At 35.3% G+C, this 20987-nt stretch overlaps 1 protein-coding gene across 1 annotated transcript in view; it reads right to left on the bottom strand.

Annotated features, from left to right (window-relative positions):
• Nucleotides 1-20987, bottom strand: part of LOC105445353 — a 124405-nt gene that overhangs the window by 81003 nt on the left and 22415 nt on the right. Inside the window, exons 17-20 of the mRNA XM_030985189.1 lie at nucleotides 20566-20928; nucleotides 19723-19821; nucleotides 17259-17384; nucleotides 16135-16260 (exon numbers count right to left, since the gene is read on the bottom strand). Of these exons, the coding sequence (XP_030841049.1) occupies nucleotides 16135-16260; nucleotides 17259-17384; nucleotides 19723-19821; nucleotides 20566-20928 (714 nt within the window). The remainder of the gene's footprint in view (nucleotides 1-16134; nucleotides 16261-17258; nucleotides 17385-19722; nucleotides 19822-20565; nucleotides 20929-20987) is intronic.

The raw sequence follows: 20987 nt of genomic DNA, 5'->3' as shown, positions 1-20987 counted from the left end.
AGGCATGAGCCTGGGAAATTCTGCATTTTTTTTTCCTTTGGGGGGGGGGGGGGGTATTATATATTGAGCGATGCAATGCATGCATTATTTGTTATACAACATTTGGGGTATTTATGGTATGTATGGGTATATATCTCATATCTGGAGTTAGGCGCTCTGGATTATATTCAGGTTGCCCTTGAATTACATGTTCACAGCTAAGATAATGCAATGAATGGATACATGCAGGGGAGAGGTGCAGAGTCTAATTCAATTTAGTACACATATTGTGCATGTAAGGTTCACGCTCATGCACATATAACAAAATGTTGAGAGTCAGCTAGTTGATATCTTCCAAGCCAATAGTATGCTCTCTAACAAATACCCTATTTTATCTAAATAATGAATTAATATTCAACTATCAAATGTAGAAGAGGAAAAACTAACGTCACAGGTATCTATATCTCCTCTTTCATATCCTGCGCATATCATGTTGTCTGTAAAGCTTTCAGTCCCAAGTAGACTTCCACAGGTGATTCTGCTAATCAAACCCACGACTGCCTTCTGCAAGTGGTCTGGATATCCATCTACAGAATATGATATGAAAAAATTCAACATTTTAACTCCTTGAATGCCAGATGTGATACTGTCCAATGGGATTTGTGATAGAATTTGTGCAAAACTGCAGCCATAATGCAATAAGAATTAATCAGGTTGATAGAAAACTCGGTCAATCTGATTACTTAAAAATGGGGAAAACGTGACACTTCATCTATTTACATGTTTACTATCATATTCATGCTTGCATTACTAAACAAATAAAAAATTATTTCATTCTAACCACTACTATACCAAATATTTTAGCATTTTCCATTTTTAAATTTTTTGTTTGTTCGTATTTTCCTACACTGGATGCGGTTCCTATAACCTTCTGGCTCAGGTGTTCGAGGACCCCAATGAACGTTAATGTTAATTTTGTTTTCCTACTTTTGTTTTGAAAGGGATCCCTAAAATATAAGGACCCTTGTGTTATGACAATTTTGGAAGAGTGTACTAGGTGCCTGCATGGCCACCCCTCCTCGCCTACCCCCTCCCCCCCCCAAAAAAAAAAAAAAAAATTAAAAAAAAATTGTAAGACCAAAATTGAGCTACAACGTACCAATTTGAGTATTTCCCCATCCGCTTACTATACATTGCTTGTATACAGTGGTTTCTTGAGATGAATTTGCAAGACATGCAGGTCTGATGTAATCAGTGTAATTGACTAGCGTAGAGAGTTGGATGAGTGCTATATCTGCATCATTGGTGAAAGAATCATAGTCGGGATGAATGAATATTTGACTGGGTGTAATGCTGAGGCGATATGGTGAAGTGCTTTCAATGTTGAGATTCCCAAAGACAACCTCATCCACAGTATAGCGGCTACCAGAAGAGCTATGGAGATGAAATATAATGTTCAAAGTTTATTTCAACACTTTCATCAAAACAACACATAACATACATGTTTTGAAACATCAAAATGTTCAATATCACAGTCATTATGTTAAAACAAATAGCGTAGAGATCATCAGAGTGAAGAAAAACACTGAAACACACACCAAAAAAAAAATCAATATTGAAAATGAGTCATTAATAGATAAGTAATAAACATTCTGGGAATGTAATAAAATGTTGAATATTCATAACTCTTTGTTAACTGCCATGTTACAAATCATTTCACTCACCTGTTACAAATAATTGTATTTCAATAGTCAGAATGTGAATTACATCCACTAATTGCTTCTAGGTTAGCCAAACATAAGCCATGTTAAGATAGGGGCTTGCTAGTTGGCATAAGTTAATCCCTGCAGCAGTAAATATCCCATAAATATTTAACTCACACCATTAGTTGTCCATACCCTCTTGCTCGGACCAACTTGCCACGATCAAGTTAACACGACCTTCCACTGACCCAGTCTTATAATCAGCGTAACTTCCGGAAGCCAGGGGCAGATCCAGGATTTTCCAAAAGGGGGGTGTGAAATGTACAGATTGTACGCGCAAAGTGCTAAAGCCTTTATGGTGTAAGGTCCGGGGCCCACTTGAGGGCCCCAGAAAATGTTGAACCTTAAAGAGAAGGTTGAGTTCTGGGAAGAGGTGAACAATAATTTGTGAGTGTTATCATTGTATTTTGCAAGTGTGGAAGAACATCAGAGAAAACTAGATGGAATTTTGACTGCGCGCAGTCGAAAATGATGCCTCCGCCATAGAGCAATTTAAACAAGTTTGGAGTTTAAATCTCCAGTGGTTCTTGAGATATCATGATAACAATCTCAATGTATGGAATTTCATAAGTTGACCTCTGTGACCCTTGACCTTTGACCTACGTGCTCCAAAATCTAATCAGATTGTCTTCCTATGGTGATACACACTATCATTAAGTTTGAAGTTTAAATCTCCAGTGGTTCTTGAGATATTATGATATGGTGATACATACTATCATTAAGTTTGAAGTGAAAATTCTCCAGTGGTTCTTGAGATATCGCGGTAACGATCTCAATGTATGGAATTTCATAAGTTAACCTCTGTGACCCTTGACCTTTGACCTATGTGCTCCAAAATCTAATCAGATTGTCTTCCTATGGTGATACACACTATCATTAAGTTTGAAGTTTAAATCTCCAGTGGTTCTTGAGATATTATGATAACAATCTCAATGTATGGAATTTCATAAGTTGACCTCTATGACCCTTGACCTTTGACCTACGTGCTCCAAAATGTAATCAGATTGTTTTCCTATAGTGATACACACTATCACTAAGTTTGAAGTTTAAATCTCCAGTGGTTCTTGAGATATCATGATAACAATCTCAATGTATGGAATTTCATAAGTTGACCTCTGTGACCCTTGACCTTTGACATACGTGCTCCAAAATCTAATCAGATCGTCTTCCTATGGTGATACATACTATCCTTAAGTTTGAAGTTTAAATCTCAAATGGTTCTTGAGATATCGCGCTAACAAACTCAATACAAGGAATTTCATAAGTTGACCTCTGTGACCTGTGACCTTTGACCTACGTACTCCAAAATCTAATCAGATCGTCTTCCTATGGTGATAAATACTATTCCCGAGTCTTAAGTTTAAATCTTAAATGGTTCTTGAGATATTGTGATAACGGTCAAACGGGACGGACGTACGGACGTACGGACGGACAACCCGAAAACATGATGCCTCCGGCACCACCTTTGGTGGCGGAGGCATAAAAATGTTCTCTGGAAGGCATGGATCTGCAAATGCCTTGATATTCTAAATATGGCATATAACATCATAAAAATTGTGACTGATTTTTATGCCACATGTTTGTGTAGTCCCATATATACAGAGCTGGTAACTTTACCAAGACTGGACCAAATTTCTTATCATTTTGATACTCAGGGTGCCATGTGAGAGCATCCGCACGGTCAACTTACCCTACCCTCTAGTCGTGTTAGCACGTTACACGCGGCACACGAAACGTCGTGATCTTTCAGATCCCTTGCTGACTATACATTGCGAGACAAACGAATGTCACTAGCGATATTAATTTCAATGTTACTAAAGTTATCGAACGGAAACCAGATTTGTTATGACAGGACGGTCACACGACATCGTTTATCCCCTCCGACTTCGTCTGCGAGGGGATAAAAAAAGGTGCAGATGGTGCTACATAATGAGAGTTGGTAGCTATTCTTAAACATTTCTTTTGAACTTTAAATAGTGAGTCTTATTCAGTTGCCCATATTTACCCAAAATAGCTCTAAACATGAACCGTACGCCAACCAAAATTGCCATCGTGGGAACACAGCTATTATATTTTGTCCTACCGAACAACACGAAACTCGCATTCCGACTTTTGAAATAAATTTTTTTGTACCAGGTGAATGAAATAATTTGTAATAATAACGAGGCACTTAACAAAAATTTGTGCATTAAATCTGATTCCATGATCAAAAACATATATACATGCATATGCATAATGTGTACACACACACACACACATATGTACATATATATGTATACTGTATATATATCAATCTGAAAAGTCATAGAGATTTATCAATAAAGTTGTGATAAGACATTCTTTGTCTATCAAGAATCAAGCATTTTGTCACAATCATTTCAAGAAAAGAGGTAAGAAAAAGAACATTCCAACTGTATGGGCAAGAGCGTATGTAAATATGTATATGTGTGTATATGTATATATATATATTTATATATAAACATACATTCATATACATATATATATATATATATACACATATACATACACTGTTGCCCATAGAGTTGGAATAGTTTTTCTTACCTCTTTTCATGAATGATTGTGACAAAAATGCTAATCACAACTTTGTTGATAAAAGAAGTTTATTTCCATTCTATTGGCAATGGTATCTACGGTATAAAGGATAAACATTTGATGTGTTTCGGAAGTGATAGTTCTGTATTATGAAGCAAAAGATAATAGACTGCCAAACTTTCTTCAATCCATACATGTATGTTGCTCATGAAATCAAAGTAAAACAATATCTCCATTTTGAAAAATTGTTTACCTGGTATATTACAATATTTTTGCTCTTTCTACATACTTTTCGAGCCGTAAATTAATGATACAGCAATTATGATTATTAAATCTAGGAGGGGACATCCAATCACCAGTTGTAATACTGTTTAGAGCCTCACAGTGATATGAAGACAATACATGTACTTCAAAAGGACAATTTATACTTTCTATATTCTAGAATATGTTATTAAGGAAATAATACCAAACCAATTATTGCATGAGCTTCTTATTCTATATAGAATATTCCTTTAAGAAAAGGGGCTATTGAAGTTGTCCACGACCAAATGTAGGATGGGAAATATAGTATTGCTGTGATTTTGCAGGAACCTGCCTTAGACCTCTACAGCAAACATTGAAAAATCATTATTGAATGAAATAGGAGTCATATATGTATTTTAAACATTTGAATGGGGATACAAAGGTCCTGGGTTTTAGGCCCAGCATGGTACTATGTCCTTCAGCGAGGCATTTTCTCTACATTGCTGCTCTTCATCCAAGTGTTAGATGGATACCCAGTGGGATGTGCTTAGATTAGCATGTGCAAGCCTGTAAAAGTTACCGACTGGAATGCTCCAAAGGGAGTAAAGAGTGTGCACTGTAAATCACAGAATCATAGCAGAATCCACTGACCAGGATAATAATGCTGTAAGCACTTTGGTTGGTTACCTTGTAACTGGTACGGTGTGCTTTATGAAAACAAGTGCAAAGGTCCAACTTACACACAGTGAGCTGCTGTCACTACCCATTCAGAAGAGATTAGAGTACCTCCGCAGAAACCAAATCCGTTATCTTTCAAATGTACCATCCAGGGAAATTCGCCTTCATTTGCATCCACGCCACCTACTATTTCGGCAAATTTCTGTCTATATGCTGGTCTTGTACCACAGATGTCAGTTTTTAACAGGTCTAACATAGAATCAAATTGTAAAGAAAGATATATGAATCTTTGATAGGGTCTATACTAGTATTAAGGGAGTCATGCAAAATAATTTACAAAACTTAAGAAACATTTATCTAATATCGAAAAGTACAATGGTTTAAAGTTGGTATTATGTATTTATATAAATCACCATAAAAAATAATACAATTTGATTAAAAGACAAAATTAGACAAAATGTGCATAAAAACTCAACTGTAATGTGCCAAATTAGTAAAAAGGAAGACAGCAACATGCAATGAATAATGATGAACGATTAAATATGTATAATAGGAATGTATTTTATATGTTTGGAGACGGGATGGGTTGAAAGAGAGAAAAGTGGGAATTTCAGTATTAAGAAAGATAGATAGTGATGGGAGATAGTTTAATAGTGATGGGAGGAAACGAACAGGAAGAGAAAGAGACAAGGAAAGAGTGAGAACGAGAGAGGGAGAGACAAGGTGTGAATTAAAGAGCAGAATTCAACATTTCCTGATTTGGATTTGGCTTTCTATTACTGATGAAGTAATCATGCAATATCTATGACAAGCTAGGATACCAATTTGAAGTAACCGCTGGACCAGTTGGAGCGCTAGGGTCGTCACAGCATGATGAACATGAGTGCTACACAAGATGACACCATATTAAATTATCAAATTGTTCAATACATGCTTCTGCGATAATTGCTCTATGGTTATTGTCTATAAAACTAAAAGAGTTCCTGATTTCAAAACTATACCCAACACTATACTAATCATAGCCTCAACCCTGACCTAAAATCCCAATTTCAACCCTAACCCTACATCTTTCAAGAAATAACGCCCAGAGCAGTTGCTGCCGGCTATTGCGGCGTAACAAAATAGCCAGTGAATGCCGACGGGTGCTATGGTTTAGTTTTGTCTTAGTTTATTATCTGGTTTTTGTTATACAATTTTATCTGTTTATTGTACAGAGAACCCCACTTACAAGCTTAAGCTTCTCTCGGGTTCCCTAACCATTTTTACTTTGTATGTCCAACATGTTTTGTATATGTCCTTCGAACATTGTTTGTATTTCTGAATGTTGTTTAAAAAAATGGTTGAACCAATAAATGAAATGAAATGTTGGATCATCCCTACCTCCTGTAGCTCCCTGGCAGTAACCATTAGGTGTTCTCCCTTTATCTGTAAAGTCTTTGCAGTTTACTGGCCAAGACATGTTTGAGTGCTGCTCAAAGAGTTCTCTACAGTGTGCTGTAATATTCACACAATCTGAGTAGCATGGGCGATTTGTAGGTCCTTGATGGATGCATTCAGGAAACAGCAAGTTGCATGCAAGGTCGATGGCTCTGGGATGACAACCTTGTAAACTGTGTATAATCTTCATTCAAAATAATAGTGGTAGGAATGTGATAAAAGATTTAAACATTTAAAGGGGAAGTCTACCCTGATATTAAGTTGGTTTGGTATAGAAGCAGAAAAATGAGAGAAACAGATCAGAAAGAGAGAGTTTGAGAAAAAGTCGATTAAAAATATTAAAGAATTTTTTTGAATTTTGAAGTTGCGATGTTGCAATAAATCAAACATGAATTGGCAGTTCTGTGATGTATCTTGAGACCTCCTGTCCAATTTGCTTGGCACAGAAAGTTTCATAAAGTTTCATTTTTTTTCTTAGTTATTGATGACGGCATACATTTGTTTCTTACATGGGTTGCCATACAACATATGTGCAATAACTATATCTAGAGTGAATGTATGATTGACAATTTTCTTCAGGGAAAATTTAATTTTTGAAAGTTTTTTAGTACAGGGCAAATGGAAGGAGAGCTCACAAGATACGTCACAGGGTTACCAATTTATGTTTGATTGATAGCAATTTCAAAAATTAAAAACTCTGTTATTTTTAATTGGGTTTTGCACAAACTTTCACTGACGTGTTTCTCTTAAAACCAACTTAATATCAGGGTGGACTTCCCTTTCAACCCAGGTTCATGGCACAGTGTAATTAAAAATACAAATATTTAATTGGCAAGGTGTACAGCAAAAATACATGGACCCAAACAGCATAGAGAAGAAAACAAAACATTGCCTTTTCAATATGAATGCAGGATGGATGAAATGAAATGGGGTTTCCCAATGTAAAGGTACATGTACTACAACTCAATATTATAAGAAAGAGGTTCGACACAAACTGTGCAACTAGCATCACCGCAGTCCATCATATTGCTACTGTTATATATTTTGTATGTTCAATGCAATCGTTTTGGCCTGTATAAAATTTAGTTCATCTCATAAAGCAACTTTTTTGTATGAAGGAAATCTATATGGACACTTTCAGCATGGACGTTATGATACAAGTTTCTCCTTTGTAATAATACTGATAACATCCTTCATAAATTTCTTTCTGAAAAAAATTTGCTTTACTACAGCACATTAGTTATCAAGTGTAAAGAAATATTTATGTGTAATCCAGAGAATGAAATAAGATATAAACACACTGGAGCTACTCACAAAATTGTAAGAAAGAACTGCCTGAGGAGAATTTGGAGAATACTGATTCGAGAAGTATGTTTTGTCATACGGTAATTGTCCACATTCACCTATATTCTCTAGAGGAACACAGGGTGCTGTTTGATAAACAGAAAATATCATATAATAAGAAGGGGAAAATTAACATGAACAGCTGTATGTGTATATTCATGTACATGTAGGTTCGTGTTTTACTAATTCAGTAAACCAAATCCCAAACCCCGAGTATGAAATTACGTTTTACAAAAGGAAAACCTAAATCTCAAGTTAAGATGAATCCCTTGTTGGTTTAAATTTGGGTAGAATACATGATAATGAGTCTTACAGGTCTAACTAAACAGAAAATAACCATTCATAGGTAGATCTGTCATATATTTTGGTCGTCTCTAAGAAATCATTCAAATGGTACACAATAGCACATTCCACTACATTACAGCATTCTACATAAATGGAAAATCACTTATATACCGGGTAGGTGAAATAGTCAACATTTTAACATGATTAAGATCGTAGTAGATTATTTTTCGATTTGAATAATATTAAGGGATTGGGTAACTTTGTCTCAGATTCTGAAACAAAATCCTGGATTTAGCTCATGCTGCAATGATAATTATAAATAGGTCAGTCAGGAACCCCATGACTTTTACAAGCCTGTCGCCTGTCTCATTATCAAGATATTTATGATTGGAAATCGGAATCAAATTTTGTGTTTGCCTAACGGTTTTCATAACACTACAGTCTATTGGGGAAAATGAGTGTGGTAAAACCGGTCACTCAAAGATTTTTACTCTTTTGAGGCACTTCATGATCATTTTGAAGCGCAATTTTTTCAGGGCTTCATTATTACACCATATCACAGACACTGATAACACGTAGGAGCATGCCTCTCAGATTTAACAATGTTACCCGATGCCTTAAAGGAAGGTAGTAGAGGTGTTGTGTTGTATTCTATTCTAAGCATAAAGACATCATCAAAAGTAAAATTGCAAAGGAATTCAATACAATTGTTGTGATCCATTGCCTTCAATAACATCTACCTGGTAGGTACATTAATAAGTATCATTAACTCAACACCTGGGCCCTGTTTTATAAATCTTGTTAACAATAACAAAAGCTAAATTTCTATGCCAATTTTGCTTTCTGCCAATCAAATGCCACGATTTCAGTAGCTTGTAACAGTTATTGTTACTTGTTAATGATAAAAAGTTTTATGAAACAGGGCCAAGGTGTTGAGACAGTTGAAAGCTTTCAGTTTTTATAATTTTAGATTATTTTAGATTTAGGTTTTGATATCGTCCGTTATAGTTATTTCTCGCCAATTGGAACGGATGATGCCCTTTCAAATTCACATGATTATAGGAGTCAACTGAAGAATAATGTGTATGCTTACGACAATACTCCTCATCAGAAAAGTCACCACAATCATTGTAACCGTCACAAGTTAGAGAATTCAGAACGCAATTGTTGTTGATACATGTGAAAGAGTCGTTGCCGCACCCTGGTCAAAATGAAAATATAGAAACTCATAAACAAATCAATTACTGATAAAAATTGAATCAACCTAAATGCAGATGTAATATCTAATCGACTTGCCCTCAATCCAAAGTATTGAACGGCCCAACGGACATAAACAGTTAATGTTAAAAGACCACCCAAAACACTTCTTTGAATAAATGTGTGGCTAGAGTAATGAGATATATCCGATTTAGTACTTTTATCCACAAGCCTAGACAGATTTTCATGTCGAAATTACGAACTGAATGTAAAGTGAATGAGTGGGCAGACATTAGAACCTTTGTTTTTTGCAATGTCAAAATGACATTGTTCTTACACAAATTTTGACAAAACCTGTGGCACACTTTAAAGGTTCTATGTCCCATTTAATTTGCAGGTCAAAAAAAAAAAAAATCAAAAATGTTAGATTCCAACGGCATTTGAAAGACAATTCTTATTTAGAACTACCTTCAAAACGAAAGGGTTTGAAAATTGCTTTTTTACAAAAATAACGACCATTAGTTGTTGAATCCACATAAGTGATTGCAATCACGTAAGTAATAGTCTGATTTTCAGACCCTTGTACCAAATGGTCTTACGTTTGGTGCTGCACAAACATTCAATCAGTTTGATTTTGGCCATTACAAGTAGTGGGTTATTGATGTAGACAAATGTACCTATCGTATTACAGCTCATTTTATGTATGTAATTATTACCAAAGAAAAAGAAGATGTCAGTCAGTCACTCAATAGTGTCTGACAGGGAAGTCTAGAAAGTAAATGGGTTTCCTTGCATAATTTGAATACTAGGACACTGCTAACATTTAAATTTCACAGATAGGACATTCATGACATATTCATAATTCCTGCAACGTTCTACATAATGTGATGTCGGCTGCAAAAGGGACATAGTATCTTTAATCTAGTTATATATATATATATATATAAGAAATTACATGACATCAAGCATAAGGGGAGTACAATATAACGGTAACAAATCTTGTTGATTTCAAGTGAAATATTAGGAGAGCAGACACAGGGTTCCCCTATATATTACACTAAAATATCATATCCTACATATTTTAGTTTAATTTTATGTTCTGCTGTATTTCAGCGCAATTCTGTGTTCTCTTGATTTGTTTGGTCATTCTATGTTCTGCTGCATTTCACCCTAATTATACTTCCTGCTGTATTTCAGCATAATTCTAGGTTCTGCTGTTTTTTAGCGTAATTTTAGGTTCTGCTGTATTTTGGCATAATTCTACTTCATGCTTTATTTCAGCATAAATCTAGGTTCTGCTGTTTTTTAGCGTAATTCTAGGTTCTGCTGTATTTTGGCATAATGCTAGGTTCTGCTGTATTTTAGCATCATTCTATTTTCTGCTGTATTTTTAAGCATCATTTTATGTTCCGCTGTATTTCAGCATCATTCTATTTTCTGCTGTATTTTAGCCTCATTATATGTTTCGCTGTATATCAGCGTCATTCTACGTTTTGCTGTATTTCAGCGTAATTCTATGTTCCGCTGCATTTTAGTGTCATTCTATCCCTGTTCTGCTGTTTTTTAGCATTAAGCTAGGTTCTGCTGTAATAGCAAAAAATATAATTGATGTTTGAGTCAATATTTCAACATTTTGTGTAGAATTTTTGTGTATGTAACTTAGCTCTATTATACCCCATTCACAGTGGTTTTGAAATTTGTAGCGGCGTTGTAGCGGAGCGGCGACACCGCCATAACACCGCTACAAATGCATTCACAGTAGAAAAGTTATCCCGCTGCAGCAGCGGGATAAATATCATGTACCCATTCACGCTGCAGCGGGTGATTTTTATTACCTCCGTAACAAACACGTGTATGCATGGCTCATGACCCGCGAGTGACCCCGATATGACCGGAAATACTTCAGCGCGGGGTTTTCGTAAACATGTCAAGTTGCTTTTTGTATCCTCGATCATATTACTTTTTAAAAAACTAGCATTTTTATTGCTTCCAATCAGAATGTTTTATTTTTTGAAGTGTGAAATATTTTTATTTGGATAATTATAATATCTACATAATAATAAAATCAATTTGAATCCACTGGTTACTTTATTTCTATTTCACGTTATGTTCCCCATTGCTGGAGAACAGAGGTCAGTGATAGGTAAGTAAACAAATCACACGTGTTTGTCGCGGTGTTATAGCGGAGAGCCTTCACACTGAGTAAACACCGCGACAGCAGCGGGACTGTCCCGCTGCTGTAGCTAGGCGTGCCTAGCGATAGTTTGTGTCGGCGTTATCGCTAGGCGGTGTTATCCCGCGATAGTTTATAATGGGTCCGAGCCTTCACACTGAAGACAACACCGCGACAGCAGCGGGACAGTCCCGCTGCTGTCGCGGTGTTTGAGGCCACTGTGAATGGGGTATTAGAGAAAACAGACAAAATCAAAACTGGTCAATGAATTATGGAGAAGAAGGTTTTTCTTGTAATTTCTTGCATTTTTTTTTTTAGGGGGGGGGGGGGCAATTTTAAAGCAAACTTTCAAAATTATATGAAAAATTTCTGCGGATCTCATTCAGCTCTGTAAAAGAAAAAAAAAATCAAAGTTGGTCAATGAAAGAAGGAGAAAATGTTTTTTGTGACTTTGAATCAATTTGCATGAATATGCAAAATTAATACAAATTTCACAATTCTGTGTAGAAGTTTCCACTCCCCCTACCCAGCCCTATCCATAAAGCAAACAGAATCCAAATCGGATGAGAAATTATGAAGAGAAAGCATTTAGAAATTGTGGATGGATGATGGACGCCAAATGCAATTGCATACTGTTTAGCTCATCGCACCAATCGGGCCAGATGAGCTTAAACCAAAACCAAAACTAGATGTGTGTACATACCTAAAGATCTAGGGATCACTGTTAGCTGCAGTTGGAATCCCTGATGCGTGACTGAACCGTCACTAGTGAATCGCATCCAACTGTTAGAACTGTACAATCTGTAGAACAAGACAAAATTGTGTCAATACTTTTTCTGATATTAATACATACTATCTGATTATTCACTATGTTCTGGATACACTGTTATTTCACACTTCAGCACCAATGACGTAGTATCATCAAAAAACAAACATTTCATAGTCATAGCAATCCTTTCGATTTTTGTTTGCATTTGCAAGAACACCCCAAAACTCATCTAACTGTAGCTAATTGCCTGTAAACCATCCTGATTTGCATATTATTATAGTTGGTCGTTTCATAGAGCAGTGTTAGGTCCAAAACCACATCAGATGTCATTGGGAGAGACTACCCAAAGTATGATTTCATCATTTCTTTCTTTTCTTTTCCAGTGTGAAGGAACCACCTGGCACCAACTCATAATCTGTCGTACAGGCAAAAATGGTTTTAAATATCTGAGACATGGCAGACAACATCAGAGTCTCAGAGGTTTTCAGTTTGTAGCACAGGAGAAAGTGAGTTGCTGTTGAGAGCAAGATCACCTACTTTCTTTAATAGAGAAATATCCTTATCACAATTACAAAAGACCTACAAAAGTCTGACAGACTGACTGACAATGGACCGACCAAAATGACAAAATTGCATTAATCCAGAAACTGACATACATCAAAAACTAATGTACCGGTACTTATATCAAAATTTGTTGGGATGAGACGTCACACCCACCATAACAGAACATTTGAGTTACATGAAAACACACACATGCGCAAATTTAGAGACACATGTATAGGTGAAACACTATTTTGTTCATATGGCTTCTTCAAGTTAAAATGCAAGTACATGTGCATTAAAAATGCACAAATATAAATAATGTCTACATTTACACAAACCTCAAAGACGCTGGTATATCTTGTCCTGAGAAAGTTTTTACCACCAAGTTCCCAGGTGTATGACCATTCCCTATGCTCAGATGGTCATAGCCACTCTCCAGATTAAATGCTATGAATGTGATGATCACAGAGTAGTTTGATGGAGCTGTGATGTACCAAGTATAATAGGCGTTGTTTGGATACTCATGAGGATAGTTTGGTGATGAAATTGACCACGTTTCTCCAACAGTCAGGTTAACCGCTGAAACTTTAGTAGTGTAAGAAATAAACCAAGTACAATAATTTGATGACAAATTTTGTCTGTTTAAATGAAAAAAGAACATGCAGATCATCAAATTGGTTCAAGTCATAGATTTAAATTCTTAAAAAAAAATCTATTTCATTTACTTTTATTTACTGCAATTGCTCTTTGCCGTAATGTCCAACATTATTTTTGCTCATATGATTGTATTGTATTTTTTCCTGTGTATGGTAATCTTGACGTCAAATTCATTTGGGTATTACCATACAAACGGACATACTGAAACACAGCCTTTGGTGCTGAAAGTTTGTTTTTACCGTGTCTAAATAAAATCAACAACAACCCTTAATGTAGCTTAATATAAGGTATGCACATTTAGGTTCAAAGAAGGTCAGATAAAATAGTTATAAAATACAGGTGACACATGGGGTATTTGCACATAAAAATAGCACACACATACATTTGCACACACATACTCTTTTCAACACTAAAATAAGAGTATGTAGAAAATTATTTAAAAACGTTTGTCTAAAGATATATGAAATAATTGAGTGCAGTGTTTAAAGACGTGTTTACTAAATGGAGTAGTTATCATAGTAATACCTGAAATCGTGTCATTGGTTGTAGTACCTAGGAAAACAAAAGAATATTGCATTATTTGCTTAAATATAAAACACTGGCATGTGTTTCATTTCAATTTTGCCTGTTAATCAGTATGAATAAAGAAATATACAATCACACATACATTATATGCACACACATACTTTTCTCAACACTATTAATTAAGAGTATGTAGAAAATTATTTTTAAATATTTGTTTAAAGTGTAAGATATGAAATAATGAAGGATAGTTTGGTGATGAGATCAAACACATTTCTCCTAGAGTCAGGTGCGCCGCTGAAAATTTAGTAGTGTAAAGAAGAAAACCCATGTACAATAATATGATGAATTTTGTCTGTCAAAATGATTAAAGGAAACCTCACCCCAAAAAATAACTTAAGTTATTCTGAGAGATTTATTGTATTCTTGCCCATCAATCTACATGATACCCCATCAAAGTGTATGTGAGAGGTATATAAAACAAGATATTCTTAGCATAATGTACAGTTTCTAAGGACAACATAGGCATCGCCATTTGCTCGATATCATAGGCCTACTATGCAAAGTCGTTTATCAAGCAAATGTATTCAAATCTATAGACGCTTCCTTCCCACGTGTGTGTGCAGTGATGAAGTATTTCATTCGCTTGCAATTATCATTTGTGCTATAATTTTCTGAATGCAAATTGCATGAAAATAAGCTGATGTTTGCATACATGTATTTATGGTAATTTATGCAATTAAGGTCATAATATTTAACTTTTTACCCATAAATCATATATTCTTCATATTTAAACATTCATTTTGTTCACTCTACACCTGGGCCCTGTTTCATTAAAATTGTTATCAATTACAATAACTGTTATAAGCTACTGAAATCAACGCATTTGAAGTACGCGCAGAGGAATACAATATGAACATTTTATGTTACTATTAATATGAAATAATATGAATAATAAATAAATAAATAAATGAATAATAATAATAATAATAAAAAATAATTATATTACTGGATTTGTAAAGATATATATATTACGCTTTGTACTGATATGTGCGTTAAGTGTGTTTGAGTGCTGATAATATTATTATAGTTCACAATTTGGTATTTATTCAATTATTGTTTTTATATTTTCCTGTTTTACGTGATTAACTTAATCATAATTTGTTCTTGAATCGATTGGGTGAGTGGTACATACGCGGTATTATTTTATTTTACTTTTAGGCTCTGTATAAGCTTGGCTTGTTAGAGCTCTTGTGAGTAGTGTGCCGCGGGGTTTCATATCCTTAAACTGCGGCGAACAGAGCAACAAGACCAAGCTCTGTAATTGTTAGGTTTCTCCAATGGTAGGTTTGATTATATTCTTTTTATGTCATACGTCTTTATCTTTTTTTTTAATTTTTTTTTTTATAGTTTAGTCTACCTTGCTGATACCTCCTCAAAATATATACGATAGACTATCATTAATTCTGCTGCATTACCATATAGCTTATTTAGAGGTTACTGCAGATCAATCACCTGTACTGTATCCAGACTATAGTTAAGTGTAGGAGAACAGTAAAAACAGTGGGGCCATTGAAGGAGCGTTCACGTCGCGGTCCGTCAGATGAAAATCTGCGAATCCTTCAACCACACTACTCAAGTTTCTTTTAGTAACTACCACTGGACGGGACTTGTGTAGTGACACGATAAGAAGAAGAAGAACGCATTTGATTGGCAAAGAGCAAATTTGTCGTAGAAATTGAACTTTTCTTATTGTTAATATTAAGGTTCTTAAAGGAGGGCCCAGATGAAAGCTTTCAGTCTTGATAATTTTAGATAGTCATATACAAAGGTTTTGCTATAGTCCATTTTTTATTTGTATATTTCTAGCTGAACTGAAATGGATGATGCCATTTCAAAGTCACAAGATTGAACAAGTCAACTGAGCAAAAGAGTGATGCAACATTCAATTTACATAATAGTACTGTGATTTTAAACAATTTCAATCTTACCTGTGCAGTTCAATTCATCCTCTCTGTTAAAGCAATCATCAATACCATCGCAAACCCAGCTTGGATCAGGCACACATTCATAGTCAGATGCACACTCAAAGCAGGACGAGTTTGCTGGGGGGGTTGCTGGAATAAAGTGCACTTATACAGTTAATGCCAGTTGAACTAAAAGTCACTAGTGCATATGCATGCAAAAATATAAAGTACATACATGTCGCGATGATTTACAATTGTTTTGGTAGTCAATATATAAAAACCCAGACTTTTATAATTTTGCTGCATTCTATGTTGCAAACTTGAAAAAAGGACCTTGTGACCTGGAAAGGATGATGCCATTTCAAATTCACAAGATTGAACAAGTCAACTGAAGAAAAATGTGTATGCTTACGACAATACTCCTCATCAGAAAAGTCACCACAATCATTGAAACCGTCACAAGTTTGACAATTCAGAATGCAATTCTTGTTAGTACATGTGAAAGAGTCATTGCAACACCCTGGTCAACATGAAAATATAGAAATTCATGATCACATCATTATTACTGAATACAATTCTTGTTAGTACATGTGAAAGAGTCATTGCAACACCCTGGTCAACATGAAAATATAGAAATTCATGATCATATCATTTACTGATAAGTGCTTTATCATTGCCAAAATTTATTCAACCTAAATGCACAAGTAATATAATTTGGGGTTGGAACCAACCAACCCAAGATATTTTGGTTGACCAGCTTCCTCTTCCAGTAGATTAATCCCCTCACCCCCCCCCCCCCCCCCCCCCCATTACAAATTGACTTGCCGTAAATCAAAAGTATTCGATGATCTTAAGGACATGAACAGTTGTCAGCATGCAAATTGCATAAATAAGCTGTTGCTTTTGTGGGGTGAAGGGTTAGCATAAATGAAATTAATGCGCAACTGCTATATTTTAGTAATTTTACAACCTAAGAATGTTGCCATCTTTAACATAAGTGTGATGCAGCATTAAAACAAGAGAGTTGCAACATTCAAAATAAGTGAGCTGTAACCTTTTACATAATAGTGTTGCCACATTGAGCAAAAGAGTGATGCAACATTCAATTTACCTAATAGTACTGTAATTTTAAACAATTTCAATCTTACCTGTGCAGTTCAATTCATCTTGTCCGTTAAAGCAATCATAGGCACCATCGCAAACCCAGCTTGGATCATACACACATTCATAGTTAGATGCACACTCGAAGCAGGACGAGTTTGCTGGGGGGGTTCCTGGAATACAGTGCACTTATACAGTTAATGCCAGTTGAACTAAAAGTCACTAGTGCATATGCATGCAAAAATATAAAGTACATAAATGTCGCAATGATTTATAATTGTTTTGGTAGTCAATATATAATTTTATAATTTTGCTGCATTCTATGTTGCAAACTTGAAAAAAGGACCTTGTTAAACTATGGAACAACGAGAATCACAACACAAATTGCCAAGATGTTTATCAGTTTTAGACGTCATGTCCTCACTATTTAACAATTGCTCTATATTGTTTAATCCAATTCATTTCCCTTTTTATTCCCCAAAACTTGATTTTCCCATGCCCTTGCCCAGGTTATATGATTTGTATCATATTGCGTGCATGACATTTCACAAAATCTTTTATTAACTTTGAAGAATTTATACTATTTTCTCATTATTGTATATTCATAATTATTGATTTTTATATAAATAGTTTATCAAAATTCACATTTTTCATGATTTAACTGGAAAAAATTACTCTATATTAGTGCATCCACACAAAAACATATTACTATTAATCTAACTTGGATGCTGGTGTGAAGAAATAAGATTCTTAAGGAGAAAATAGGAAATTTATATCATCAATATAAAGAAAATGATTAGTGGATAGTGAGGACATGACGTCACAGACTCACGAGTGAGTTGCTAATTTGTCTAGTGATTTTCAAAGTTTTTAATGTCATTAAAAATTCATAACTTTCTTATTAGTTATCCGATTTTTCCCAGACTATTTTTGATTGATTAGTCTGATTTTCCTGCTTCTATTGAAAGTAAGTAATTTTTGGAGTGGACTTGGGCTTTAAACATAAACGCCCGTATTTCGAAGTCATGTCTAACTTAGTCATGACTGAAGTTAAACAACTGTTTAGTTTAATAGACACCACTTAAACCCGAGATCGAGTCTAAGTCCTGTCTAACTAAATTTGTATACTGAAGTTGTGTCTAAGTCGCGTCTAACTAAACAACTGTTGAAGTCCTGTCTATTAAAGTCATGCTTAACTACAAAGTCGTGTTTAACTTTAATCACGACTTCTGCGCATGCCTAGTAGGCGTTGATTTTGACATTGAAAATAATTGAAACCGAATGCTCATGCTTGCTCGCGCCGGATAAGAAAAATTATTCTGCACAGTGACGTGACTGGCGGACAGTATAAACACACAAATATCAGTGCGTCAATTATTCGCCGCGGGGGACAAAGATCCAGAAAAGAAACTTCTCCAACAGAATGGATAGTTTGGTATAGATTATGGAATTTCCAACATGTCACTATTAGATAAGAATAGTTAATATTATCGAGAAAAAATAGATGGCTATGTAAGAAAAAATCCTGCAAATTCGGGGTCAGCAAGTAGAGTGTACCGTATACGTTGAAAAGCAGCAGAATCGCGCTCTTAACCAGGACTTTAACAACCCCTTGCAGTCGTCTAAAGTTAAACAGGACTTAGACAGGACTTCACGTTTTACTTGACTTAATCATGACTTCAGAATATGAAAAATTTAGTCACAACTTTGTGACTTAACTTAGACGGGACTTAGACAGGACTTTAGACAAATGTTTAATTAAAGAGGAGTTAGACATGACTTCAGAATACGGGCCAAAAAGTGTTGCCATCTTTAACAGAAATGTTGTAACATTTAACATAAGAATATTGCCATCTTCAAACAGAACAGTGCTGCAAAATTCAACACAAGATTAGTATGGCATTTAACACAGGGGTGTTGCAATGGTCAACATAATAGTTTTGCCACATTCAACAAATGAATGATGTAACATTCAATCTACATAATAGTATTGTGACATTAAACAACTTTAATCTTACTTGTGCATTTTAATAGTCTAAACATAGCTTCAAACTTAATCTCAACCCTAAAACTAATCTTATACGAAATAAAGCCAGGTCGGAATGTGAGATTATCACTGAAAAATTAGAACATATCATGGTATTTTCTATAAGAAGTAATGTGGTTTTTACTGTACTGCCCATAGACAACAATATAAAGGCTGAATGCCCTTTCACTGTCGGTGATGACATTCAATTCAATGCAGAGCCATCAATATTTTGATAAACTTTCCAAATAACTTGAAAATTGATGGTGCTGTTGATGCAGAAGGAATTAAAATTCCTCTGCAAACATCTGAAGCACCTGGTGGCAATTAAAACATGTTTCTTCCCAAAAAAATTCATGTGATCTTATATGTCTTCCCAATGGTTTCATCGGTCATAGAGAATATCTTGGAGGAGAAAAAAAAAATGTATCAAGAAAAACAAGAACAGTAATCGTTTATTATTAAAAGCATGTAAAATGGCTTACCACACATCAATTCATCACTCTCATCTAAACACTCAACAAGCCCATTACATTTACTTGTCAATGGAAGGGCATAAGGGCTGGCATGACAGAGGAAGTATTCTGCAGATAAAAGACAAGATTGATGATTAAAGTCATTGAAAATTACATCCTACCCACGAACTTTAATTCCAATATACCTCCAATTTAGTAAACACTATTAACACAAGCAGATCTATCCTTCCTGCAATCATACCTGTATGAAGGAAGGATTTCTTGGATTGTAAACAAGTAAGAATTGGCAGATATGCAAATATTTCTGTACATCATGTACATGCCTGTCTAAAGGACAACTCCTAACATGTAAAGAACACCATTTGAGTACGGTAAATTGATGTAAAATGCATTTTGCGTATACCACATTTAACCTATCGTTGTATTCCCATAAGCTTAAAGCTAAAATGTACTAGAAGCACTAATGCAAGAATCCCCTCTACCGCCATCTCATGCCAGCCGTATCAGTATGGTCCTGTAACTCGCTGCGCTGTTATTACCTGATCGAGTCCTGTCTGCGAAACAGAAATTAGGTACCGGTATAGGGTTATGCACTGTTGACCATGAGATGGCACTGTGCAATAAACAGTAGGCTAGGGCAGAAATTTCATCAGTTCAGTATCGCTTTAAAACTAGGAATCACCTGATTCCCGCAGGCAATGGGTTGATTAATGATTTAGTGATTGGTATGTTGCTATTTGTTAGCTCCAGTTACCAAATAACATGTATGTATATTGTATTGACTATAAATGAATGTACATGTCAGTGATTTAGTAATAAAATAAAAACTTCGAACTTCAATTCGATTATTACCAGAGAAGTCTTTGATTGTACTTAGAGCAATAACAAAACCCATGTCTCTGGATGTATAATCAGTCTCGAAGCTGACCCAAGACAGGTTGCTGACCAGGAGGATTGAGTCGAGGCTGCTGTCGTACCCTGAGATGATCCGAACAATATTCTCACTGACTGATGGGTCATGTCCTATTCCGATGACCAGAAGGTCAAACACAGGCTCGATATGTAGGAGATCAAAAACGACTCGAGTTCCAGACTCTTCAGGAGCGGTGATCAACCAGGTTTGGTCGAACAAATTTGGATAGGGTTCAGGGAAGTTCGGAGAGAGCAGGTGGAAAATACTATCGGGCTCAAGGAAGATGTCATACTCTCCATCTTCTGTAAATATATCATAATTACTTTCGTTAAATTATGGTTTATTTAAGTATCAAAGTCGA

This window comes from Strongylocentrotus purpuratus, unplaced genomic scaffold (genome assembly GCF_000002235.5).
Source record: "Strongylocentrotus purpuratus isolate Spur 01 unplaced genomic scaffold, Spur_5.0 spur5_scaffold_14, whole genome shotgun sequence".
In the NCBI taxonomy this organism is placed as follows: Eukaryota; Metazoa; Echinodermata; class Echinoidea; order Camarodonta; family Strongylocentrotidae; genus Strongylocentrotus; species Strongylocentrotus purpuratus.
Note: the sequence above shows the minus strand (reverse complement) of the source record. Positions and strands in the feature narration are given on the sequence as shown.